A 25,702-nucleotide genomic window follows, 5' to 3' on the forward strand; every position below is an offset into this window, starting at 1 on the left:
TAAAGGGTTAATAGATGATAGACATGAGCATATGTGTTATAAGTGGCTTTATGCACATCAGTAGAAGGTTATCAACCTGTTGGAGTCTATTTCAATGTATTAATCCTTTATAAACTACAGATTAACGAAACCAAGATGGCCCTGGTGCTGTTTGTTAAAGCAATGTGTGCTGGAGGAACTGTCCACTGAAACAATTCCAATAGTGACTTTGAACTCTCTCCTATTCCAGAAGGGCTGATTTACTCATTTCTGCGCTTCACAGCCAGACAGCAATAGCACAAGCAAGAGGAGAGGAGACTGAATCCTGGCAGAAGCAGATGGAGAGCCATTTTCTCAAAGGAGAGTGGCCATTTGTTGGAGAGCTGCACACTTTTTACTCTTAAGTAATCCTTCAGAGCAACAACCTTGAAGAGTATCTGGCTCACTAGAACATGGAGCAGTTGCTTTAGAGAAGGGAGGTGTATGGGCACAAGGCTTCTGCTAGCACCTTCCATGTATATGACACATACATCATTGCACAAGGCTGTATCTTGGTTCTTAATATATATTGTGGAGTTGTTCAATGTGTAACAAATGTACTGCACAGTATAATTGTTTTAAAGCAAAGCCATATGGTGTTTATTTAGTCACAGGCATCCCAGCAGTTTTTACAGTCTATACCTCTCTGTTAAGACTTCAACAGGCTGGAGCTCAGATGTAAGAAGTCGTCCAGTAACAATGGCCTGTCTTGGGTGTGCAGTTTTCCTTTTAAGTTGTGAAAGGAGAGAGCCTGCTACCATCCTCCACATGCCTGATGATAATCAAAGTGAGGTCTTAATTCCCTGTTTCCAAGTCTGTAATTGTGTAATAAACACCATGCTTAATAAAACTGACTTTTATTTTGTAAAGTGACGATTGGTTAGAGGTGGAAGTACTCTCTTAAATCTCCCAAGACAAATTCCCACTGCCAGCGCAGAGTTGTTCCCTACACTCTTCTGTCTGCAAAGTATTGTTTGAAAATAAGCAGGTGCTGACGAAGTCAATCTGGGTGGTATTTAATGCTACCTTAGAGCACCACTGCTCTTACATTTGTGTAAATAGGGCTTTTAGTGTTTACCTCAGTTAACCACTCCTGGGAATGGTCTTATATTTAGCTGTGGCCTTCATCCTGCCCCTCTTATGACTTTCTTTGAAGAACTAAATGCAATATACCAGAAAAGGTTATTTTTTTTAAAAAGGCCAGAGTTGAGGTTTTCATTCAAAAGGTGAAATCCAGGTGCTAAAATGAATAAACATCCCCTGTCAAGTTGGCAAACCTCATGCAGAAATAACTCCTTCCAAAAGGCTTTATTAGTTACTGACATTAGATCCATCTTCCCCCTTTCCTAGAGCCACTCAGTGTGGCTTTAGCAAGGCCACATAACATTCATTCTCCCTAAGGGACCTTGTTCTTTTTGGCTCCATGCTAGCTATTTTCTAAAGGTACAGTAGGTCTATTGACAAAGACCTTGAGAACAAGAAACTTCTACGAGCCAGGAGATGGGACTAAGTCCCCCAGTCAGTGTTCGAACAGAAGGCAGACAATGCAATTACATGGCGAGATGGAGCCCCAGCAGCTCATTGATTAGCAACTGGTGTAGTATGTGATTCGTTCATGGATATGATTGTTGATCTTTTCCACCTGCTCCTTCAGGCCTGCGAGGCTGGCTGACTTGACGATTAATGCATTGTTGCTTTTCTGAATTTCCGTTTCTATAGCTAAGGAGAGAGGCAGTTGGAGTTAGGGGAAGATAGTCCAGGAAAATTATATTATGCCCTCAAGCCTTCATCACCCTTCTGAAAATCTACACCCTCTCACCGTAAGTCAGGAGAGCACTATCAGAATCCAATAGAACAGCCAACCATGCTAGCCCTGCCTAGGACATGCCCAACCCCAATCAATAAGTGCATCGTAAAGCCACTCCTCCACTGTCCAGGGCACCACATAACATCAGTCAATGTTTCTTTCCAATAAAGCCTGCCCCCCACCCCTCCAATAAAGCTACTCCAGACAGTGACCATTGAAGTCAATGGAAATTCCATTGCTAACATCAATGGCTGGGCAGAAACAAGCCCATACTGTATGCACCTCATGTTCTGGAAGGGAAATTGCACACAGGCCTATTTAGCAACGTCAAGACTCCTTGCTGAGTTCAGCAATCTACAAGCAGCATTAAGTGCCTGGTACGAACAATAAGCAGCAGCATCCGATCAAATCCCTGACACGGAGAAGCACCTTTGATAAATGATGTTCACTAGAGCCACTGCTTTATCACTGAAAGCGGTGCCAAAGCTCTGGCCTGATAACTACTTGGGCTCAGTGCCATTCTCCACCAGCTTGAAAGGCTCGAGCTTCTGACCAGGGCACTTAATCTGCCCCGTGGCTGGCACCCAAAGTATACTGAATGAGGCCCTTAGACACGAGCGCTGGAAATGGAAATGAGTGCATGGCGCATCAGCGTACATGAGATGAAATAGAGAAGCAGGTTATTGAAGCTAGTCCAGAGTGGCACAGTGGAGTTGGTACATTGGCTTTTGCTCTCCAGATGCAAGTTCCGATCCCTGCATGGGCCACAAGGGATTTGGTGGAGTCTCAACCTCAGTTCCCCATGCATGCCTCTCACAAAATGCCCACACCGCTGGCATGGAGGGGAAAGGTACTGAAATTACACAGCAGGGCCCAAATTCATCCGGGTGAGGCCAGGGATGAACATGGTATGAGATTTCTATTACTCAACCCCATAATGTTGCACTGCAACATTATCGGGTTGAGTAATAGAAATCTCATACCATGTTCATCCCCTGCACTGCAACATTATCTAGGAGCAACAGACGCAGCAATGGGAGCTGAGCAACATGCTGTGAGGTTCAGTGATGTGACAAATGGGGGGCACATTAATCAATCCCTTTGTCATGAAAACCACAAAGCAGACTCCTTTGTATTCAGAGCTAAGTTTAACCAGTTGTCTGGGTTTCTGTGGCTAACACATTTGTCCTCCAAGGTCTTTACTTAGGAGGAGGTTTCTTGGATCTACAAGCAGAATCACTCATTCAGGGCTTGGCTAGATTAGGGGAATTTGTACTCACATCATTACATTACATTCCTGGCCAAACAGAGTTTGCATAGGGGTTATTCACCCTGCTGGTTTACAAGCCCCTTCTTACACCAGTGGATTACACGTACACTAGGGCTTTGGATTAATGTAGAGGGAGGGGGATGAGGAACCTAATATAGACAGGGCTTCAGCCATCTAATTCAGCACCACTCCCTCTCAGTCTTCTGTTCCTCTCACCAGTGAGAGCCAGCAGCCCCTCTTCTCCACTTGGAATCATGCTCTGATTGCCTGCACAAGCTTACTTACTTTCCATCCTGAGCATCATAGCCCAGGTTTCTTCAAAGAGCGCTTTTGCCTCCATGTCGATACTTTGAATCCTGCTGCCCTGGGCTCCCAGATTTGAATTCTGTCCCATCCGCCTCTTCAGCTCAGCATATTTTTGTTTGACCTGTTCAAATCCCTGTAGGAAAGTGAACGAGTAGTGCAGGTGAATTCAAGCAGATAAATGAGGTCCAAGTGATGAATGACCTCTAGACACTGTATTGGAGCTGTGTGTTATAAATGGCCATTATTACTACTGTAGAGATATTAAAGACCCTAATAAATGTACATACTGGTTTCCAAGGCCTGTATAGAAACCAATAATTCAGCATCATCTGGATTAACGTGTAGAGCACTGGTCCCCCCATCTCAAAAAGATGTGAAGAAAGAGATGTTCAAAGAAGAGCAATAAGAATAATCGAGGGCCTGGAAATCTCTCACGTAAAGAGAGGTTGAAAAGCTTGGCATTGTTCACTATAGAAAGGAGATGAAGAAGAGGGACAAGATAATAGCATATCAAATAATGAATAGTTTAGAGGAGAGAGAGAGAGAGATCAGGAACTTCTGTTCTCCCTGTTTCATAACACAAGAAGAAGGGGACAGTCAAAACTGATGAAAGGAAATTCTTTCTCACATGTGTAATGAAATTGTGGGACCCATTGCCTCGGGAAGTCATTGAGGCCACAAAATTAGCTAGATTCAAAAAGGGATTGGACATGTCTATGGATAACAAGAATATGCAGAGTTACAATAGTTAATGCTAACAATTTTTGGCAAGGATATTCAAACTCGTGCTTCTGGGCTTAAATCAAACTAATTGTTAGACCAGGATGAGACCTAATGTGGGGGCAGATTATCCCACTTCTGCTACTGCAGGGTTCTTACACCTTCCTCTAAGCCATTGGGTGCCGGCCATTGGCAGAGCTGAGATAAGTAGACTAGATGGACCTTGGGTCTGAACCAGTCTGACAATTCCTATGTTCCTAAAAACAGAGTAATTCACTTTCCCTGCACCAGTCAAATATGTTCTGCATTTATGTGGCTTTGCTCCTGCATGAGAATAAGAAGCTAGTGAAGGATTATGGGCAGAGTCATTCCTAGGGTCCTACGAGACCTCCTCCGTACCTGCTGAGCGCTCCTTGCTTCTTCACTGGCTTCTTTTGCTCTCTGCTGAGCATCTGTGGCCTGCAACCGATTCTGCTCCGCCTTGTGCCGCAATTGGCGGATTCTCTCCGTGAAGCTGTCCAGCTGATCCGTAATGTCTCTCATATTCTTCTCCATTGGAATAAGGACAGCCTGGATCTAAAAGCCAAAGGTGTTTGGTATTTAAAAGAAAAGCTCCTCCCAGAACATCATTAATGATATATCATCCTCACAGGCACGCTTATGGTTTATTATTGGTCTGTAATACAGACTCAGAAGTGAGTACAGCCCCCAGCCAGGGTCCCACCATGATAGGCTTTGTTCAGCTCGACAGAACAAAGACAGTTCCTATCTCACAGAGAGACAAGTGGACAGATGGGGTAGGGCACAAGGATAACACAAAGAGAAAAACAGTCAGACTTTTACAGCAAGCCAATTTTGCTAGGATCCAGCCTCTTTTCTACATGGTGGGGCATCATTGCATCAGCAGGGTAGGATGAAAATGGGCGGGTTCAAGGATGTGATTAGTAACCTACCCACCGTGGCAAGGCACTTTGCAGGGAGTTCCAGGAGAGTTTCAAAGGAGCAGCGTGCAGGCCACGCAGCGTTACAATGCCAGGAACGCAGCGTACATCACTCACCTCATCAATGCGGAGTTGGATGAGCTGAAGGGAATAGCCGGAGCCACTGATAGCATCCTGGGCTTCCTGGAGCACTGTGTTTGCTTGTCTCAAATTCTCCACCACTTCTTCCACGTTGCCCTCTACTGCGTTTGCTCGGTTCCTGGGAAAATGCAATAGGGAAGCATGATTAAATCAAAAATGTATCATTGTAATTATGACAACGCAGTATGAGATCCTGCTTTGTGGCTCAAAAGTTAAAAAATGGCAGAGGGGAAATAAGCTAGACAAGTGGAACATCTTGCAAAGAGACGAAGTGGAAAGCTTGTAATAGAAGCCAGAAGTCCTAAAGCCATTGTGCTTTAACCACTTGACCATGCTGCCTTCTAAGAAGAGAAGCAGTGCTGTACTTCCTACCACTAGGATGAGGAGGCAGGATGGGAAAAGAAACCAAAGCCTCCTTTAGAAGCACAACTGCTTCTAATAATTGGTCAAGTGAGGAAAGATGAATTATTTAAGGGGGAAGAAAGTGCCCAATTGGTTGCTTAAAGTTTTACGTCCGTTACACCGGCTGCCAGTTTGAAGTGAGCCTTTTTACTTTCCCCTGGAATGTCTGCACGCAAAGCCAGACTCCCCTAACTCATCGCGCTCAGCTGGGGTCAGATGCTCTCAATGGGTTTACCCTCTTATCCCATTAACCTTCTCTCCAGAATATTGCTACGACGGAGTCATCATAAAATAAACCCATTGCAGCTCTACAAGGGCGCTCTGGTGGTGGTGGTGGTGGTTGTAAAGGGACAAGCCTCCCCACTTTCATCAGAATAGTAAATATGCCATTTAATGCTCTTGTCCTCTCCCTTAGTAACTGTGCGATTATAATGGAGATCCTATTACTGACTCCCTGGAAATCCCTGTTCAGCTCTATCATCTCTCATGATAGGCACTCAAAAGAAGCAAAAAAAGGTTCCCATTGGTCAGGGAAAGATCTCCCCACCCCAGTATCTATAATGAAGGGATGTCAGACTATTGTTATTAGCAGCCGGATTTATTATAGGCATTGCGATATCAGCTAGAGGCACCAGTCAAGACTGGAGTCCCATTTCTCTAGATACTGTACAGACACACAAGTTAGGGGCTAGAATCCCAGCTGATATGAATCAGCATAGCTCCCCTGAAGTCAATGCAGATTTACACTAGCTAAGGATCTGGCCAGCAGTCAGGTGAAATTTGGTTCCAGTAAGTCTGGCAGCATTATCCCAACCATGCTGTGTAACGTGCCTCAGGCACAAAGGTGGTGAATCTGAGAGGGGGAGTTGCTGGAAGGCCACGTGGACAGTGAGCAGCAGGATTGAAATGGGAGTCTCTCTCTTCTGGAGGGACTTGAGGAATGCAAATATAGGGCCACTTCCATCCATTTCCGTGGACTCTGGGTCAGGCCCATAGACTCTCATCCCATTCGCTTAAAGCCCAGCTTACCTTGCCTGTTCAGCCTCTTGCTGAAGCCTCTTGGCCTTAGCGATATCCCCAGCTGTTTGGGTGAGGATGCTCTCAGGACACTGCAGCTTAGCAGCCAGGTTTCGGATCTCAGTCATTTTCCTCAGGACCGCAGCAGTGTCCGTTGGGAGGCGGAGTGAGAGCACGTAGTCGCTGACTTCCTGGATGGTAGCAGGGTCAGTGGCTGGGTCTAGAGAGTTTACAAACAAACAAAAAAAGTCAGGAAGAGCTGCAAGAATAGAGTGCGGGCAGGTCTGGGAGCACAGCACGGGGAGCCAGAATTCCAGGGGGTAGGCAATGCAGCAGGTGACCATAAACACCAGGTTCAGGGGTTACGAATTCCCAGCTCCTCTAGCTCCCGCTACCTCCTCATTCAAGGAGTTGTGTGTGTCTGCCAACAGGTGGCCAGATTACCGCTAACTTAATCCAATAGTGTATCCCCCATTTTACAGTCCCTCCTAAGGGACCCTAGGCAATACTTCTGACAGAGCCACTCGCTACGCAGATAAGATGTTCTGTGTGTCCCAGCTGTAAGTCAGTCTTTGTGGTTCCTACCACGCAGGCAGGGTTTCAACTGTGTGAGAAAATCCAGGAGGCGATTCTTTGACAACTGAACCCTCTGAGCTCAGGGGAGTCCGATCAGTTGAGCAGAGAGACAATGGGCCAGATTTGGCTTTGCACAAGTCAGTGCAGGTCGCTGCACCAGCTAACGCTAGGCATAAACTTGACCCATTGCCTGGAATAAAATAAGAACTGGCTGAGATTTAACTGAGGACACTGCCAAACACTTCAGCCAAGCTTCCAGCCAGAGTACTAAGACAATACCTTTGATTTGACAAAGAAAGCTGTGAGGCTAAATGTGGAGCACAGTCTGACACTAGCAACAGACTGAGTAGCATATGTATTCCAGGACAAGCCTTCTCCTAGATCACCACTGAAGGTAACAGATCTGAGAGAGAAGAGATGTGCACATCCCAAAGGATGTTAGGTTAGTGATTAGCTGGAGCTTGGTAATCTCTGTAATACCAGACAGTGCTGAATGACCTGATTTTCTTATTCAGCTAATGCTCACAAGGTTGATCCGTTATTAAAATCTGCTTATGAATTATAGGTCATCTCACTAGTTGTTGGGCACAATAACTTCTTTCGCCTGGTTAATAATCTGCACCCTAGAAGATTTGCTTGAGTTTATTTCAGGTCAACAAGTGCTGCTGGAAAGTTGGTGTAGGTCTGAGTGCTGTGCAAAAGCCACATTCATAACTGATGCTAATTGAGGGTCCTCAAAGGCTGTCTCGGCATCGAGGCGAAGGAGAACGTACTCTGCTCTCAGATGCTAGGATAGAGGTACAATGGCAGTGGAAGGCATGTGAGGAAGTGTCTCCCTGCTGCCGCTGTACTGTACCTACTCTGCAGATGGAGTTCTTGGTGCCCCGGGGCTGCCAATCCAGCACTTTTCACCTCTGCTAAATTTAGTTGATTTGTTTCTAACTGTTTTTTTCCAGTTTGGAAAAGGAGAGTGATTCCTGGACAGCTGCAGGAAGCATGGACAGATTTCTCATTAACTTCTACAGTACAGAAGGCCGAGGTCTAGCAATTTCTGCCCTCCCTACAGCCACTTATGGTAACGTCACAGATGGCATTTGAAGGCCATTAAGGCAATGGGCTAAATCTGTCCCTGGTGTAACTCCGTGGAGGTCACCAGGGTTACACCGCCAGTAGTTAATCTAGTTCTGTGTGAATGGCACAATCAAAGCTTGACTCTGAAGATGTTGGTCATGGTCAGACTGTTCTTCTACGCCCCAGGGGAGAACTAATTTAAGTTTCAGGTGCTGAAGGCTCAAACCTATCTAGATATAGTCAAATACCAGAGCTGACTACATTCAACTTATATCAAAGTTAGTCCATTTTTGAATGCAAGTTTGCTGTCTGGGGCTCACGGTGCATTAGTGACATTTACACTCTTAGGCAAAGCAAAAGCAGCACTCCCTTTAAAAAGTGTTGTATCCGTTTAACAGTGTTAAAGTAAGAATATTAACCACATCTGGTTCCCTAGACAGTGCATTGTGAACTGATGCAAGGATGATATTGGGAACTGCAAGATATTATTAGAACTAAGAGAACTGTTCACAAAAAGGCCCAACACCAATCAGAACTTGCTTGTTCTCAGGTCTCATTGAAACTCGGACTGCAACTCAAATATTTGCAAACCTTTCGAAAGCTCCTGGGCCTTTTTTCCAGTAAATCTGAGGCCAATTTATTGTTTCCTTGCAACACGAATTAGGTGAAACTGAGCCATTTTAACTGAGTTTTGGGCTTCATTTGAGCTCTAAATACAAAGCAAACCTTGGAGGCGTTCAGCGTACATGGATCAAAACCAAAGCAAATATTTGTACCGGGAGACAAACCCCTGGGTTTCATACTGCTGTGGTTATTTTATTTCCCCTGCTCTTCAGAAAACACATCTAGGGAGCTAGAGCTGGTGGGGATCCCAATGGCCCAGTGATTATGTAACTCTTTTGCCAGGATTCCATTTCTCAATACAACCAAGAAATCCTCTCATGAGATTTAAAGACTAAGTGGAGAGCACAAGGCCAGATCTTCAATGGTTTCTTTAACTGTACTCAGAACTGGCACATCCAGTGTAACCAGCCAACAAGCCCTTGTCCAGGTGAATAGGTGTAAGCCGGGTTGGGGGAGTGATTCCCTGACCTGTTCTCACCCCTCCCTTTTCTTGTGGCTAAGGTTTTCCATCCACAAAGGGACATGCATGGGCATGCTGTGGGCTTAGTTAAGGAGTCCCTTAGAGCTTTCCCCTCAGTGTCCTGCCCTCGCATGCATGGAGACGGTTGGATTTACCTGACAGGAAGTTGCGGACTTGCTGGATGAATTGCTGGATGCGTCGGACGTCTCCTTCTATCTGGGTCCTGGTTACACTTACTTGGTCCCCGAGACGTCGTGCATTGCTTTGGATTTGGTTTGCAGCTGTTTCTGCTGCCCTGATCTGCCAACAACAGTGCCCCCGGTAAAGTCAGTTTCTGCTTGACACAAGACAGCCTAGAACGCTCACCAGCCCTGTCCAGACTCTGCAACCAACTCCCTGGGTGACCTTGGGCAAGTCACTTCACCGCTCTGTGCCTCGCTTGCCCCATTGTCAACAGATGGGAGGAGAGGCTTGAGGGACAAAGATTTAAGATAGGATTTTCAAAACAGACTTTCAATGGGACTTGGGCTTCTAAGTCACTAGTCTCCTTGGAAAATTCTGCCCTTAGCATGTGCAAAGTGCTCTGAGATACTCAAATGAAAGTCTGTAGGAAGGGACTAATGTGGCTAACGTGTATATGCTGGGTCCTAACGAATGATTGTGCAGAGAATCTGTAGCATCAGAGCAGCATTGAAAGGCTTAAGAAGTTTAAGGTTTCCAAACCCCCACTCCATCTAGCACTGCTGCCCTGGAAATTCAGTGAGAACAAGCTCCCTGGTGACCTTCCCCGAGTGCTGGAAACACCTGGAGAAGAGCTGTTCCCTGGATATTTCAGACCTTTGGCTTCCACTTTCAGAGGGAGCCAGGACATGCGAGTCAAGCACAAAAACGACCATTTTTTTTAAAGAAGTTTCTACTGACATTTCCAAGCCACCCAGGAAATTCAGGTTTAGGTGAAGTTTGAGGTGAGTTATTTGAGCTCTCCCTAGCCCTGCCGGGGTAAATATGCCGGCCATCCCCCTCTCTGCTTAATGAAGGTGACACCTCCATTGCAATGTGTCATGGGAGCAGGTGAACGCACAGTGTGTATGCTAATCAGCCCCTCCTTGCCGTTACCTGTGGAAGCTCCTCATTCCCTGTACCTACCATCTGCATGGTCTGCTGGAGCTGAGTGTTTAAGCCATGGAGCTCTCTGGTGGTCTTCTCAGAAGTTCTGATTGCACCCCGTGACAGCGGAATGATCCCTCTGCAGCTGAGGCCTGTTCCGCACTCCATTGTGCTGTCCTGCGGACACAGCTCCCCGTCACAGTGCCCAGGGGTGCAGGCCTTGGATCTGACACCACTGCAAATCTAAACACAGAGAGAAGCCGCATGCTGTTGAGAAGGCTCTGATGGTATTGGTGCTACTTCACCATCAATGGCACAAAGACCATAGTGGAGATGAACTTTCCAACACAGACACAAGAAAATAGGTGTATTCGTATATCCATGGGTGCACAATTCTTTTAGGACTATTTCTGGTGTAGCATGCAGCATGGGCTTAAAGGAGAGTGCATGCAGGGGTGGCTACATATGAGCGTAGTGCAGGAGTGTAACAGAAGATGCACACAAGAACAGTTCGTGGAGCGTAGTGAAAGGTATGTCTTGCAATACAGAGCAAATACATTCTGTGGGGAAGAGTTTATAAAGAGCAGTGGAGGGTATGCACAGATAGCTGTATGTAACTCAGGGTGAGCATACCTGGGTACAGTAGATGGAGTAGATATTTTTGGAGGCAGGTATGCACTCACTATTTGGCAGCTGTCAGTGGCAAGGAAAAAATGGTATAGTTTCCTGTGCTCCAGTTATCAGATCTGTGAGCAACAGAAGAAGCTCCATACAACAACACAAGGGTGTCTAGAAATAAGCTAATACGCTTCAAAGGGCCAGGGCACGCCTGGTCTCCAAGTTATATGTGATGCCCACGATACCCTGCAACCCACAGGTTTGGGATTGCAGTCACCTTCTAACATTATCACTGAGGTGTATTCAGTGAGGAGGCCAAGAGGAGCAGTCTGGGAAGGTTCAGAACTGGTGCAGGGACTAGAATTTACCCCCTTCCTGTCACAGGCAGGGATATGTCACCTGGGGGTGGCTCTGGTGCTGTGAAAAGCAGCGAAATGAATGGGTGATGGTCTCCACAGCAACATACATCAGGAGACGCTGAAATGCGTCTCCATGGCAATAGCAGAGCAGCGTAGGGAGGAAAAAGAAAAGGAGACCTTGACCAGAAATCAGACAGCTCTTGGAGACATAATGCAGTGAGAACCGCTGAGGAAAAGTTTCACTGGTGAGGAGACCATCCAGTGCCCTGGTATCTGCTGTTACCAGACAAGCAATGCTCAAGCTTGGCTCAGCTGAATAGCACCTGCCAAGAGCCCCAGGACCACACCCCTTCGGGACCTAAAACAGAGCAGTGATGCATCCTATAGATGCTAGAGATCCCCGCGTACCATGCTAGGCTGCTTGGGTCAAGGTGGAGTAGTGCAGGCTGGGACCTCTACCCTCTGTGCACTGCAGCCGGGTCTTAAAAATGAGAGTGTCTCCTAGACAAAACATAGGTCTGCACTGCAAGCAGAGGTGCGAGCACAGCACGTGTAGACATGCTCAAGCTAGCTTTGATCTAGCTAGCTCAAATACCAACAGCAACTAAGTTGTGGCATCACGACTAGCCACTTACGTATATACCTAGGGTCCTGGGTGGGCTTGAACAGCCTGTGTGATAGGTGCTCAAGCTAACGAGATCAAATCCAGCCCTGTTTGTACCCACGTGCTGCCGTCACACCTCTGGCCGCAGGTAGACATAACCTTCGTCAGAGATGCTTTGACCACCTCATCTCAGCCTGCGACAGGATCCATGTCTGCTTCACCTTATTTATAGTTGGTGTCAAGTTGGGGGAGGAGGCCATCTCGCCCTGGAGGGCCTCCAGCCTGGAGGTGTGGTCTGTAAAGCTGCTTTCCAGCCTCTCAGTCGTTCTCCGGTTCTCCCTGGATCGAGTCAGCAGGCTGGAAGTGCCCGTTATGCGGTAGCTGGCGTTGGTGGAGCTCTGGTAGGCAGAGCTGACAGTCTTGAAGGCTCCTGCAGGAATAAAACCATGTGCAACGTGAATGGCTTCATGACTCATCAATGCAGCAGTGCAACCTAAACCATGGGATTGATTTTAGCCTGCTGGAGAATGTGTGGTGGGGAAGGGGGAGGAAGCTGCGCGAGTGGTTAGTCACAAGGATAGCGATTAACGGTCCTTTTATTGATTGCTTCACTGTGAACTGCAGCCTCCCTTGTGTGTCTAAGTCTGTCTTTGAGCTAATGGCTGTAAACAAAACCAGAACAAAACACAGACAGGTCCCGATCCTGGGCTGCATTCCAGCCACCCTCAGTGCAGCCCAGGAGCAGAAGCTTTATGGCACGTCTATGGCTTTCCCACGCCAATCCTGGGGACCTACAGGGCCTGGAGTAGTCCATGGGGGGGCTGCTCTATCTCACATCCATCTAAGAGGGACTGTCCTGATAGCATGGGATCACGTGATTCCCTGGCCATTCCCACGTTCCCCTAGCCAGAAACCCTCCACTGGGAGCCAGAGGAGGGGGCGGCACAGGCGTGGCTGCAGGAACTTCGTACTCCTCTGTGGTTATTCTCCTTTGCTGGAGCGGAGCCGTTGAAAGTGGCTATAGGGGGACCAAGGATGTGGAGCCACAGATGAAAGGAGAGGAGTGATCCCTACAGGGCAATGAAAGAGTGAACTCACTTTAAAGTAAAACAAACCACTGGTAAAACCTTAGGTTGAAAAATGCGGAGGATTCTGGGTGGGATTCTAGTATTCAGCTGAACCCAACATCTCAAAGGGAATCTCACTACAAACCGCCGGGAAGCTCACTACAAACCGCCAGGCTTTTCTTGGTTTCCTGCTGAAGCTACTAAGATTCTCAGGTTCTCCATCCGACCCCACCAATCCGCCCAGCGGAGGACCCCTTTGGAATCACGGCAAGGGAGTCCTGCTTCCTCTCTACTGCTCAACAGACACGGACACCCAGCCCTCAATGGGAACAATCAGAGAGAAGCAGATGGAACTGCACAGAAGAAAGATGGAATCTACCATAAGCCTCGGAGGTCGTTCTCCAGCGCTTCTGAGCAGTGCTTTGCCAGCAAAGCCGAACAGAAGTACAATGTGCAATGAGTCAATGAGGGAAAGCAGAAAACAATAAGAAATCTTTAGGGAACTAGCTATAGCAGGGATGTGAAGGCAATCCACCAATATCATCATCACAAGGCCTAATTAGCTCTTCCCAACAGTGTCTGACAACCATTTGGCTCTCTCTTCTACCCCATCACCTCTTCCATCTGTGCAAAAGCTTCATTCATTCAGCTCCCTTCTAGTCCTGGTGACAGATTCTCTGAGGGGCTTTTATTTCCCTTTTTTAATTAAGCTCAGGCTGTGTTTTAGGAGGAGAGGTGCTTCTGTAACATCCAGAAGAAAGTTTGTGATGTCTGGGAGGGAAATCAGCTGGACTGCTTGGATACTAGTAGCAACACTGACCTTCTGATGCTAAGCTTTGGAGACAAATTCTACCAGCTGTAGGTGCAAAATTGCTGATGAAAGCTTAGAAGTTTGGTGGAAAGAGCACCTCTAACCTGCATAACTATTTGCTGATCCTAAATTGCCATCGACACAGAGATGCTCCTCACCCATCCGACTGGTGGAAAATTAGTCAGAATTGCAGTCATCACAGATGGTCGAGTACAACTGCATTGAGCCAAAACTGCCTACCTGAAAGGTCTGTGCGGCGGCTGGCTTCAAACTGGGTCTTCTTAATCTGGTACTGCCCGTTAATCGAAAGCAGGCTTTTGTCCAGTTCTTCGAGATCATTGGCTAGAGAGAAGGTGTCAGTCACAAAGGGTAGGTTGGGATTTATGCCCTGGACCTGCTGTCTGAAATCGAGAAAGGAGAAAATAAAATGAACCATATTAGAGAGCACCATCTGTCTGTCTCACGTGTATTACGTGTAGAGAGCCCAGCTGAGATCAGGGCCCCACTGTACTAGGCATGGTACACACATAGCAAGAGAGAGCTGAGAGTTCCTGCCCCAAAACTTCAGCATCTGAATAGATACCGGACAAAAGGTGTGAGGGGAAACAGAGGCTTAGGCAGGGGAAGGGATTTCTCCCGATCACAGAGGAGGTTGGTGGCAGAGCCAGGAATGCATCCTCAATCCAAGGTTAGCACTGCCTCTCTGCCTTATCTGTCTGTCTAATCATCTGGGGCGATAACTTCACTAGGACGACCTGTGCAAACAATGGGAATGAGGGGCTCACAGTCGGTTCTACCCCGTCTGTGGATTAGGAGGACAGATAGGTTGGCAGGATGAGCACATATGGCAGGAACTCCACATTGTGCGATCGCTGAGCCAAGCAGACCTATTTTAAACTGAAGAACAGGCAAAAATATTAGTGCGATTAAATGTGTAGCGTGCTAAGTCTGTATGTTGAGCCCCTCTCTAGTATTAGGTCCACACAGGATAAGAGCCTACTACTGCAGCCAGCCCAGGGAGTGCTTCCTTTGGTTCAAGTGCTAGAGGCCGGTATGGGGTTCTTGGCACTGGGAACGGATCATCTGTACAAGTGAGGAGGAGTCCTTTACCTGATTGCTGTGAGCATGCTGGACACCTGACCCAGGCCCTGCTTTGTCACTAGTGGGTTGCCAAGGATCCCCTGGATCTGCTGAACACTGCCTTCCGCTTCCAAGATGCGGGTGCTGAAGCCAGCACCCCCCGTACCCAGCTGCAGTCGTGAGGTGGAGTTTCTCAGGCTGGCTTGGCGCAGGCCGAACCGGCGAATGTCGCTGTCGTAGGTCTGGAAGCAGGAGTGGCACATCTCGCAGTGGGGGTAGTTGCTGCAGTAACCCCGCTGGCACTGGTCGCAGCGAGGCCCAGTAAAGCCAGGGCGGCAGAGACAGCTGCCTGTGGTCTTGTCACATCCCATCCCCTCCGTGCCCTGGAAATTGCAGTCACACTCTGTTGGGTGGAGAGGGGGAGGTGAAAGCCTGTGACAGGCAAAGCGGTGCTGCTAAATCAAATCCCCATTGAATCCCGCTTCCCCTGCATGGACCCTCTGTGGAAAGGAATTAGAGTGGTGAGCCCCAACATCTCGCACCTTATCCAGGATGCAGAGGGGAAGGCTCTTGCACGGAGGGTGGCAGGAAAGGACCCAGTAGGAGGCAGTACTAGGCACACGGAGGGATGGGAAGAGGAACAGAGAGACACAGGGGGGCTGTTCCAGAGGGGAATGGTCTCATCTACCAAAAGCAGCAAGGTTTTGAAGTGGCAGGACAAGGGCCAGGAGATATTTTTAGAAACAACAATTCCCTGGTGCTGAAAAACAGTGATAAAAACCGATTGTACGGACCTCTGCATCCTGTCCTGACGTCACCGTAGGACCCATCTGGACAAACCCGCAGGTGGGCAGCAGAGCAGGTACGCCCCGCGAAGCCTTCCCGGCACTGACACTGCCCTGTGAACTACACCAAGAGAGGCACATCAGTGAGGAAACAGCTTTGAAGAATGTCTGTAGGGAGACAGGGGGAAAGCCCTCCCTCGCTTGTTCTTGAACCAGCAAATCACATCCCCTTAGCAATGTCCCCTTTGTAGCAGGACCAGTGTACAGAGTCCCCGGCAATGGCAATCCCACGCTTCCTGGGGGAGAAAGTCTCATCAAGCTAGTGGGAGGATGTCTCCTGGGGTTGGGAATCACGCTCCCAGCTCAGAGACAACTTAAGAGGCCTGAATCCTTGCAGCCCCTGTTGGCTCAAGCGCTTTTGACAACCCACATCCCCGATGTTTGAAAACGTTGGCCCGAGTCCCATGCTAGCTGTGATGAGAGTTCTCCTCCCCTCCGCGTCTCCTGCACCATGGAGACCAAAGAGCTCTCTCTCCATTATTCAAGCCCTTCTGCTCTGACTCATTGGCTCAGAATCTTTACTAGGCCAAGGGCGAGAAACAAAGAATGTAGCACAGGATTTGATGTTTCTGCCATCGGAAGATGCTGATCTTACAGACTGTAGACAATGCAAATGCAGGGATATTACCATATCTCACATTGACAGTATGTGGGGGGTGGGTGGAGATTGGGGAGAGATCATCAGCTGGCTTTAAGTAGAGAGATGTGAGTCCTTAGACACCTGTCCCCACACTGCTCTGACTGGTGACCGCAGCTTGAACCATTCTAGGGGCCCACTCAGTCTCTGAATCACCCTCAGACCCCTGCAGTGCCCAGGGGAATGCAGGAACACTGAATTTCATTCCCCTCAGTCTCCACTGTGCATGCCCAGCTCAACAAGGCCCCTTTCCAATGCTTGTATCAGCTGGCAGTCCTCTGCAGCCAATGTCTGTTACTGAATTCATTGCATGGGCCACTCTCCCAACAAAGGGACTATAATTAAGGGCAAAATACCTGCCTGCTCTGCTTTAAAAGCCAATGATTTTGCAGCATTATGCTGCCCCTTATCCTGCCCCATACAAGTGCTAAGCTCAGTCTGCAATGAGCCATCCCAAAGGAAAACTCCAATATACAGTCTTGGTGAGGAAGACCCTCTTTCCTTTACAGGGGGAAAGAATCAACTGACACCCAATTCTCAGGGACGGCTATAATGCAAAAATACAACCTGGGGCTGAGATTGGATTGTGACTCGAGATTTGGGCTCAAATCCCTGCTCTGCCACAGACTTGCTGTGACCCCTGCACAAGTCACTTAGCCTCCCTGTGCCTCAGTTCCCCATCTGTAAAATGGGGATAATAATCCTCCCTTTGTCAGTATCCTCTGTTTTGACTGTAAGCTCTTCCAGGCAGGGACTGTGTCTTATTACACGTCTGTACAGCTCCTAGCGCATCGAGACACCAATCTGAGCTAGCCCCTAGGGATGTCTACAACACAAATAATAAACAAATAATTTTGATTCCAGATTTCAAACAGCCCCATGTTCGAGATGTTCAGACCTCAGGTTTTCATTTTATGTAGGATAGAGGAATCAACCACAAAAACTGGATCTGGGTTCGAATCCTGAATCCTCACAAAGCGTGGTCCCAGTTGTTCGATTTTAGGACCCATCTCCAATTGTTAGAATTGGCATATTTTTCCCAGTACATAACCTGAATTTTCCTTGTTCTCCTCTCACGGATTAATTAGGATAATTAGTCCCCCTTCTCCTTCTCACACATCTTAAGAGCTCCTATTAGGATTTCTTTGCTAAATAGCAGACCTTTCAAATGGCTTAGCCTTGTCTTTGTAATTACTGGTTTGTCTTGCTGCACTCTATGAAGGGCATGATGGACTACAGACAATTGCCGGGTGCTTTAGGGACATGTGATGCAGCCCTTTCCTTAAGGGGAGAGGCAGGTTCCATAGAAAAGCAGCAAGATGAGACCATCTAATAAGCGGTCTCAACTCTGCGATCACTCGGTGGCACAATACCATGTCACCACGGCACACAGCAGGGGCCCTGGCTTGTGCTGCTGCTTGTGACATCCTCAGCTGTTCGAATAAACCAGCCAGCCCAGTTCCCTTCTCAGAAAGATCCATTCAAGCCAAGAGTAGTGCCAGCAGCATTAACAGGATTATTTTTAGAACTGACTGAAAAACCGTGCAGAAAGAGAGGAAACTGCAAAAAAATGTGCTGAATTTTTTTCCTAATTTTTTTTTCCATAGAAAGTTCATCAACATTTTGAAATTCATAAAATTTCAGCCAGTTCTAATGAATACTATTGCCCCCCACTTGTCTATCTGTGGAATTTATATAGTCCCCATTACTGCAATATTGGAGTGCCTCGCAACTGTTAATGTATTCATCCTCACAACACCTCGATGAGGGCTGTAATCCTTATGGAGAACCGCAGCACAGAGAGACTAAGTGACTTGCCCAAGGAGACACAGGATATCTGTGGCACAGCAGGGAACTGAACCCAGGTTTTTCAAGTGCTAACCTAGTATCCTGACCCATCATCCCACCCATGGCACCAAGCTAATAGTGCTGTTACACAGCCATGGTCACACAGGGCTTTAGCAGTTACCGAAGGGGCAGATGGAGCGCAAAGTGCTCCCCGGCAGCGTGACATGCGATACAATGACCCAGTAGCACAAAGCCTGTCCACGCCCAGGATCCCCACGCTATTGCTGCCAAGTTAGCTCCCTAGGCTGAAATCTGGGGTCTGTACCTGGTTACACTGGGGGCTGAAGGCGTTGCGAGGGTCGCAGTTGCACGGCTGACAGCCTTGGCCACTGGCGATCTTCCAGTGATTGGCAGAGCACTGATCGCAATTGGCTCCCACCACGTTGGGCAGACAGAAGCACCTTCCTGTTTCGTCGTCGCAGGGTGCGTCCCGGCGTGTCCCCAGGATGTTGCAGGCACATTCTGAAAGGCAAGGAGACTTGTTCAGCCAGTGCTGTCATTAGAACCGGGCGATGACCACTCCAAGGCCGGGGGGATAGTCAGGCTGCTTGTGGGGGGCAGATTCCTGAAGGGATGTCTGCTTTAAAGGGGCAATGAACATGCAGGAAGGGTGCAAGAGGGGGGTTAGTTCAGGGGTCCACAGGATGGCAGCACAGGGACAAAGTCTCTGCAGGCCTTTCCCCCAATATTCAGAGACAAAAGGAGGCAGCTTCTATACCACCTCCCCTGTGCCAGAGTCTGGTGACATCAGTGCTACTTATCTGGTTTAATACAATAGTGTGAAGTCAGACAATGCACTATGACATTGAGGTTATGACTCCAAAGTCTCTATGACCCTGGGGTCTCTGTTCTCCCCTCCTGAGCCCTATCTAGTGCATGATGGAGATAATTCCATCCAGCCTTTTGCTGATCTTGTTCCCCATGCCAATGACTGAACCTGAGCCCACACTGCCACCTGCTGTAGCACAGATGCCACCTCACCCCAGCACTGCACTGTCTTTAGCAGCTTCTGAGGCATTTGCAGAATCCAGTGTGAGATGCACATGACTAGCCCTGGGCGAATGTAGATCTGGAGGTCCTGGCTCTGTTCAAATGAGCACCCAGGGGTGTGAGTACATGACACCCCCACGCTCCGAACCACCAGCCGGCGATGCTCAGCAGAACAGGTTTTCTCATCAGGTCCCAGAGGGCCCTGCTTGTTGCCAAGCTGAAAACAAGTTCTCTTCCTCAAGACCAGGACACAGCCACTGCATGGCTGGGTTTCGAAAACCTTCACTGGCCGGGGTTTTGTTCTGCAAGCCCCACACTGAGGCTGGCCTGGAAGCAGATCTCATTCAAAGCTCTCCGGGAAGCCACATAAAAGGGCTGGGTTGGACCCACCTTTCTCTTATGCCCCTGGAACCAGGCAGCTGGGACGCACCATGAAGAGGCCTCCGCTCCAGGTTCAAGCACTGCCAGAAAGCTCAGAGTGATTCTGAATTTACCCAGACAAGTATGTTCCCCCACCACCTTAAAAACCCACCTTCTCCTAAAGCCAATGTGTGCATCTGCTTTCCTAGTTTCATTCGTTTCAAGGCTAGAAAGGACCCTTTGATCACATAGTCTGGCCTCCTTCATAACCCAGGCCAGAGAATTCCCTGTTGCCCCTATATTCAGCCCAGTAACATGTGTCTGACTAAAGCATCTTCTAGAAAGTGGCAGTAGTTTCTGTGCTCACTCACTGTGGCATCCCAGGGGGTTGGCATTGGTGAGCTGGGTGAATCCGGGCTTGCAGAGATGGCAGCGGTCCCCTTGCACGTTCTCCTTGCAAACGCAGCGTCCGTTCAGAGGGTCACAGCTGGACCCAGGCACCGTGCCGTCCGGGTCACACTCGCAAGCTGAAAAACACACACCTTACATAAGCAACAGCGACAAGGATACCACAGAGAAGTCGCTGGGAGTGGAAGGGGCAGGTCTCCCAAGGAGATGGCCAGCGCCCAGGGAATGCCACTTACGCAGACAGGCTTCTGGATGGGTGACATCTTGTCGATGGTTGCGGAAAAAGTAGGCCTTGCAGCGTTCACAGTTCCTCCCCACTGTGTTGTGCTGACAGTCGTCGCACACACCTCCACTCACCCCACCACTGGCTTGGTACACAGCTGGGTCAAAATGGCACGTCTCCGAGTGACCATTGCAATTGCACCCTAGAAAGCGAGAACATCCCGTTTAAACGCTGATCATTCAGAAACCACCAGCGGCTGGAGTTCTTCCAGCTCAGCACTAGATGGCACTCGATCCTCGTGCATCACATTCACAATAGCTCTTAGCTATATCGTAGCATTTGGAAGTGGGCACTGCCAGGTTGTGTCTTTGAGGGAGGCTGTTGCTGAGGTTAAGCTCCTCGGGGGAAGGGACTAAGTCTAGGGGAGGGCTGTCCAGCATGTTAGGACCCTGACCCTGATTGGGTCCTCTATGCACCACAGCAATCCTAATATAGCACAATATAAAATAAATAACAGGAGCAGATATTTCTGGGACTGATTTTGCAAAAGCCATATTGGGATGGTTTGGATCAAGGTCTATTATTATTCTAAACCCCCAAGTTGTTCAGATGAATGGATTCAGAGTTTTGCCCGGCTCTAATTATTGCAATGCAATTCGCTTTTTAGGAAGATTCCGAAAATTCTCAGTGTCCAAGTTAGTTCTACCCACAAGAACGTGGCATGCTTTTCCAAGCTGAGCATAGACAGCACGGGGGAGAAAAAGCCATTCACTCTGAGTCAGGTCTACTGGTGAGAGCCACCCATTTTTAGATGGTGATGGGAAATAATAAAATATAATCAATTCATTGCCCAGCCCCAGCCCCAGAGTTACATCAGACAGATTTCAACTGGTCTGATGGGTTTGGCGAGTGTAAGAGAGGAAAAGAATGGCTGGACGGTGGACAGACATACTCCGGCATTCATTGGGGTTGCGGTCTTCTGCGGGTCTCCAAGGCTGGTCATTGTAGAAAGCTGCACAGCGATCGCAATGTGGGCCGGCGGTGTTGTGCTGACACACACAGTGTCCGTGAACCTGGAACAGAGACAAAATTTCACACCCTATTTGCTGCCAATCTGTTAGCTCACCGTGACACACACAGTGACACACACACACACACACTGTGACACACACCTCTAGCAGTAGCTACTCCTTCTGGTCCCACTGCTCATTCCCCAGTTAGACTCACCTCTTTTTCCTGTCAGTCTGTGAGGACCAGAGCAGCACAGGGACAAGCTGCCTCTAGGAAATACGTGTAGATAGGGCCTGATGCTGTTAACATGAATTCCCAGCAACTACGCAAGGTATCTAATGGCAGGGGACTAGTACATACGCCAGCAGGCAGAAGCCTGTATTGGTGAATGTCATTTAGGTATGAAATAGAGTCAGCTAGGAGCTTTTGGGTCTCCTGGAGCCAGGGAAAGTGAAGGCTTGCAGTGGCAAAAGTTGCAGTTACACCCTCACTTCACCGCTGTGATGTGCAACCTGAGCCCTGGTCTACATTACAGAGGTAGGTCGACGTAAGGCAGCTTACGTCAACCTCATTCTGTAAGTGTCTACACTAAAATGTTGCTCCCGCTGATGTAACTCGCCCACTGCCTCGACTTATCTCCACCTCCGCGAGAGGCAGAGCACTTAGGTTGACGTAGTTAGGTCAATGCAGTGTCAGTGTAGATACTGCATTGTTTACATCAACTTGCCTTTCAGAAGCCATCCCACAATGCCAGTAAATCGGTGCAAGCGCTCCTGGTGAGGATACGCATTGCCGATGCAAGGAGCGTAGTGTGGACATGCAAAAGCAGTTTAATTACTGTGGTGGCTGTAAGCTAACGTAACTTAGGTCCACTTAATTTTGTAGCATAGATTTGCCCCGAGTAAGAATCCATGCAATCAACAAGCACCACTTCGTAGACATTTCCGCCTTCCTTTTTGTGCATTAAAACATTACACACAGTGTGCTTTGCATGGAGCAAGCAAAAGAGCTCTGTTTTCCTTGGATCCTGAATCATTCCCCGCATCCTCCTAGCTCAGGCAACATGGATCAGCCCTGTCCCTCAATTGGCATGGGGCCTGCGTTAAGCAATGTGCAGCGCTCCCTCCCTCCTAAGGGCTGATCGTGCTGCTGAAGCAACACTGACAGTTCCTAGTCCCAGTGGAGGCCAGGACTGGGGCAGGAGCCTGGTGTTAAAACTAGAACTCGGGGATGGTACTGAGAACTGACACAGCAAAGCACTTGTCTCCTGGTTTTCCCTTGTGCTCTCACCTGCATCATGGCACTGGGGTCTGTGGGCGGGGCCCTGGAGGAAGTACAGCGGTCTGCGTGTCCATGGCAGAAGCAGCTTCCCTGAACTTGCATTTCGGTCACAGCATAGAAGGCGCTGGGTGAGCGGTAGCCCTGCTGCGGGAGGCGAGGTAGCTGGGTGAAGTTAACTCTCAGGTTGGTGAACTCTCCCAGGTCTGTATGGGAGAAGAGGACAAATGAGGAGGAAGTAGCGATGAAGTCACAGGCCGTCAGGGAAGTGAATGAGGCAGAGAGAACCAGTCATGGCACAACTAGCATTAGCTGGGCCCCTTTGTTGGCACCATCAGGACAGAGATCAAGGAGCAGAGAAGACTGAAGTATTCTCCTACCCATGGGATGTACGTCTCTCTCTATGGCCGGTCTGCAGCATATCTGTGGGACATTGCGGGGGAGGGAGGGAAAGTGAGATCGCTGCTGTGTGGGCTGTCCCTGCTCTGTAGATTCATTGTATAGAGGTGCCCGCATAGCACCTACTACTAGCATTAAAAGCTGCTTCGGAAACAAAGCTCCTCGCAGCGCCACGTCATGCACAGCTTTACAAAGGCTGACTCATCTCCAGGGACCAGCATCCTCCTCCACCTGGTGCTTAGTGCCTACAATCTTCTCCTTTGCAAATCTGTAGCTGGAAGATGCGCAAGCAACCCTGGGAAACCCCCCTCCCCCAGGTATAAATGAGGAAATGTGCATACTTCTGATGCTTTGGCTGCGAGATGCGGCGATGCCGGATGCCAGGTCAAGGGGGTTGAATTTGACCTGAGGAGAAGAACACAGAAGCAACATGTAAGATAGTTACAGGGAAAAAAAATATGGGTCTTTCTTTTCACCTCCCAACCATCTAAACAATTAAATGCCTGCTCTGGAGCTCCCTCTTCTGGAGAAAGCGACAGAGTCCTGTGGCACCTTATAGACTAACAGACGTATTGGAGCATAAACTTTCATGGGTAAATACTCACTTCATCAGACACTACAATACGTCTGTTAGTCGATAAGGTGCCACAGGACTCTCTGTCGCTTTTTACAGATCCAGACTAACACGGCTACCCTTCTGATACTCTTCTGAAGAGTAGCAGTTCCTGAATACCATGCTGAAGGGCAGGTTAACAGCGCTGAGGAATCAACAACAATTCCACCAAAATGCCCAGCTGCCCACAAGTCAGTAGGTGCCTTTATGCTTGGGGCGCATGAATCTTCCCGCAGGGCACTCCCTAGCCAATCTCACCACCCTGCAGAACATCAGCAGAAGGTTCTCTTCTCGCTGCCTCTGGGTGATGCCAGGGTCAAACTATAGACTATGGGCAGAGAATGCTACTGGGAAGGAGAGAGGGCTACTGGGGAGTTGAGACGGTAAAAATGGGGAAGCTAGGTGTTGGAACAATAGATGGTCACACAGCTCTGAGTTTGCTCTGTGTCTGCACAATAAGAAAGTTGAACAACCACTTGGCTAGACCCCCAGAGCATGTAAATAGGGCAACAACATTCCCATGTTTTATTAACATCTGAAGAAGATATAGAGAGAGGAGGTGAGCTCTTTGGTTCGTTAATCACAGAGCTGCACTTCGTTCAACAGCCTGCAGTGGGCATTGTGTCCCTTCCTAGCTTCTCCTCTCCTTTTCAGATCTCCCGGCTTTCCACTTAACCCAATGGGGAAGAACAACTCCCTCCACTGCAGGAATTACTGGGCGAAATCCCATGGCCGGTGCTATTCTGGCGCTCTGACGAGCTGATCATATTGGCCCTTTCTGACCTGTGAATCTATGAAATGGCAGGGTGGCCAACTCCAGTCCATGGGCCATAAGCAACCAGAGGTTTCCATAATCAGTCCATGCTGTACTTATGTTGAATATGAAAGTGCAGCCCAGAGAATCTACACTTCCCAGTAAGCGGTGCTCCCAAAGGCTTGTTGCTTGGACCAAGACAGAGCATCACATGCTGGGAGCACGAGTTTTCATGGAAAGCTCCTGCATATTCAGGATGAGCGTGGCTGCAGTCTGCTCTATTTTATGGCCTTCTGGGTCCTGTCAGGTTGCTAACCTGGCCCTCCATGTGGACCTAAGGCAACGAGTATCACAGACATCGTACCTTCCCCCCATGCAGAGGGTGCCCCTGGTGGGTCCGCAGTTCCTGACAGCGCACATCCTGCCAGCTCTGGGGGGAGCCTAGGGGGATCCGTGGAAACGCGGCGGCGCAGTCAGAGGCCAGGTACTGATAGATGGTCCAGGTCTCGCCAAAGTTGATGGAGCGCTCGATCAGCATCCCTACAGGCAGAGGTGCCTGGAGGAAGGGGGGGTGGGGATGAGATCGCAGCAGTGCTGAGCACACACAGAGCAAGAAGCCCATTTTTAATTCCTCAGTCCCCTCTCCCACATGAGGCGTCCCGATTCTCCATGCATCTCCCCTTCCCTCCCCACAACAGAACTCACCCCCTCTCAGCCCTACTTCCTTCTACAAAGCCTTCGCCACGTGGGCCAGCTCCCTCTCGATCCTCTGCCCCTAGCCAGAGCCTCCCCTGAAGCCTGCTCCAACTCAACCCCTCTCCCTGTGCTCATGGCCTCCCTCCTGGCTGGTTGGCTGACCTGGTCAGGGACCAACAGGGATGCCCAGGCTGCAAATCACTGAGTCACCTCTAGAAAACAGCCAATTATTTCTGGATGAATCAAGAAACCAATCTTACAAATACAGTGGAAGGAAAGGGGGGGGGGCATGTGTGCACATCTGTGTGTTTTCACACTCTGTTTCCAAACACACTTTTTAAAGCAATAATAAACCAAGCTCTGGAAGGAGCAGAATATATATTGGTGCCTTCGTGCCCAGGAGGAGACATTTGTTTGCCTGTTTGTCTCAGTTGGAGCCTGGAAGGGGCTGCGGGTTTACATTCTCCTCTGCTTGCAAGGGCCCATGGGCCTCTCCCAGCACAGCTTATAACCCACTAACTAAAGCACAAGCTGCTCACGTACCCTGAAGTCCAGCATGATGCTGCTCAGCTGGAACTTTTTGTCGAGATCCAGCTGCAAGGAGACTTGGTTCACGTCTGAGGAGACACAAAAGGGCAGTT

The 25,702-nt window shown here is 48.8% G+C and overlaps 2 protein-coding genes across 9 annotated transcripts in view; one reads left to right on the forward strand and one right to left on the reverse strand.

Annotated features, from left to right (window-relative positions):
* Positions 1 to 868, forward strand: part of CAMK1G (calcium/calmodulin dependent protein kinase IG) — a 54,666-nt gene extending 53,798 nt beyond the window's left edge. For 3 of the 4 annotated variants that reach the window (XM_034770566.1, XM_034770565.1, XM_034770567.1), the window contains one exon: positions 230 to 868. The gene's annotated coding sequence lies outside the window, so the exon portion shown is untranslated. Of the gene's footprint in view, positions 1 to 120 lie in introns of all 4 variants that reach the window. The other variant, XM_034770568.1, reaches the window with a different exon arrangement.
* Positions 869 to 973: 105 nt separating this feature from the next.
* LAMB3 (laminin subunit beta 3) overlaps positions 974 to 25,702 on the reverse strand; it is a 46,962-nt gene continuing 22,233 nt past the window's right edge. For all 5 annotated transcript variants that reach the window (XM_034770564.1, XM_034770560.1, XM_034770562.1 and 2 more), the window contains exons 5-23: positions 25,605 to 25,678; positions 24,730 to 24,921; positions 23,340 to 23,403; positions 22,612 to 22,805; positions 21,263 to 21,383; positions 20,324 to 20,512; positions 20,051 to 20,206; positions 18,595 to 18,791; positions 15,794 to 15,905; positions 15,030 to 15,402; positions 14,160 to 14,320; positions 12,263 to 12,471; positions 10,500 to 10,703; positions 9,509 to 9,653; positions 6,635 to 6,842; positions 5,180 to 5,321; positions 4,521 to 4,697; positions 3,381 to 3,534; positions 974 to 1,737 (exon numbers count right to left, since the gene is read on the reverse strand). In XM_034770564.1, the coding sequence (XP_034626455.1) occupies positions 1,604 to 1,737; positions 3,381 to 3,534; positions 4,521 to 4,697; positions 5,180 to 5,321; positions 6,635 to 6,842; positions 9,509 to 9,653; positions 10,500 to 10,703; positions 12,263 to 12,471; positions 14,160 to 14,320; positions 15,030 to 15,402; positions 15,794 to 15,905; positions 18,595 to 18,791; positions 20,051 to 20,206; positions 20,324 to 20,512; positions 21,263 to 21,383; positions 22,612 to 22,805; positions 23,340 to 23,403; positions 24,730 to 24,921; positions 25,605 to 25,678 (3,206 nt within the window). In that variant the 3' untranslated portion in view covers positions 974 to 1,603. The remainder of the gene's footprint in view (positions 1,738 to 3,380; positions 3,535 to 4,520; positions 4,698 to 5,179; positions 5,322 to 6,634; positions 6,843 to 9,508; positions 9,654 to 10,499; positions 10,704 to 12,262; positions 12,472 to 14,159; positions 14,321 to 15,029; positions 15,403 to 15,793; positions 15,906 to 18,594; positions 18,792 to 20,050; positions 20,207 to 20,323; positions 20,513 to 21,262; positions 21,384 to 22,611; positions 22,806 to 23,339; positions 23,404 to 24,729; positions 24,922 to 25,604; positions 25,679 to 25,702) is intronic.

The sequence above is a fragment of the Trachemys scripta genome, chromosome 4 (genome assembly GCF_013100865.1).
Source record: "Trachemys scripta elegans isolate TJP31775 chromosome 4, CAS_Tse_1.0, whole genome shotgun sequence".
Classification (NCBI taxonomy): Eukaryota; Metazoa; Chordata; order Testudines; family Emydidae; genus Trachemys; species Trachemys scripta.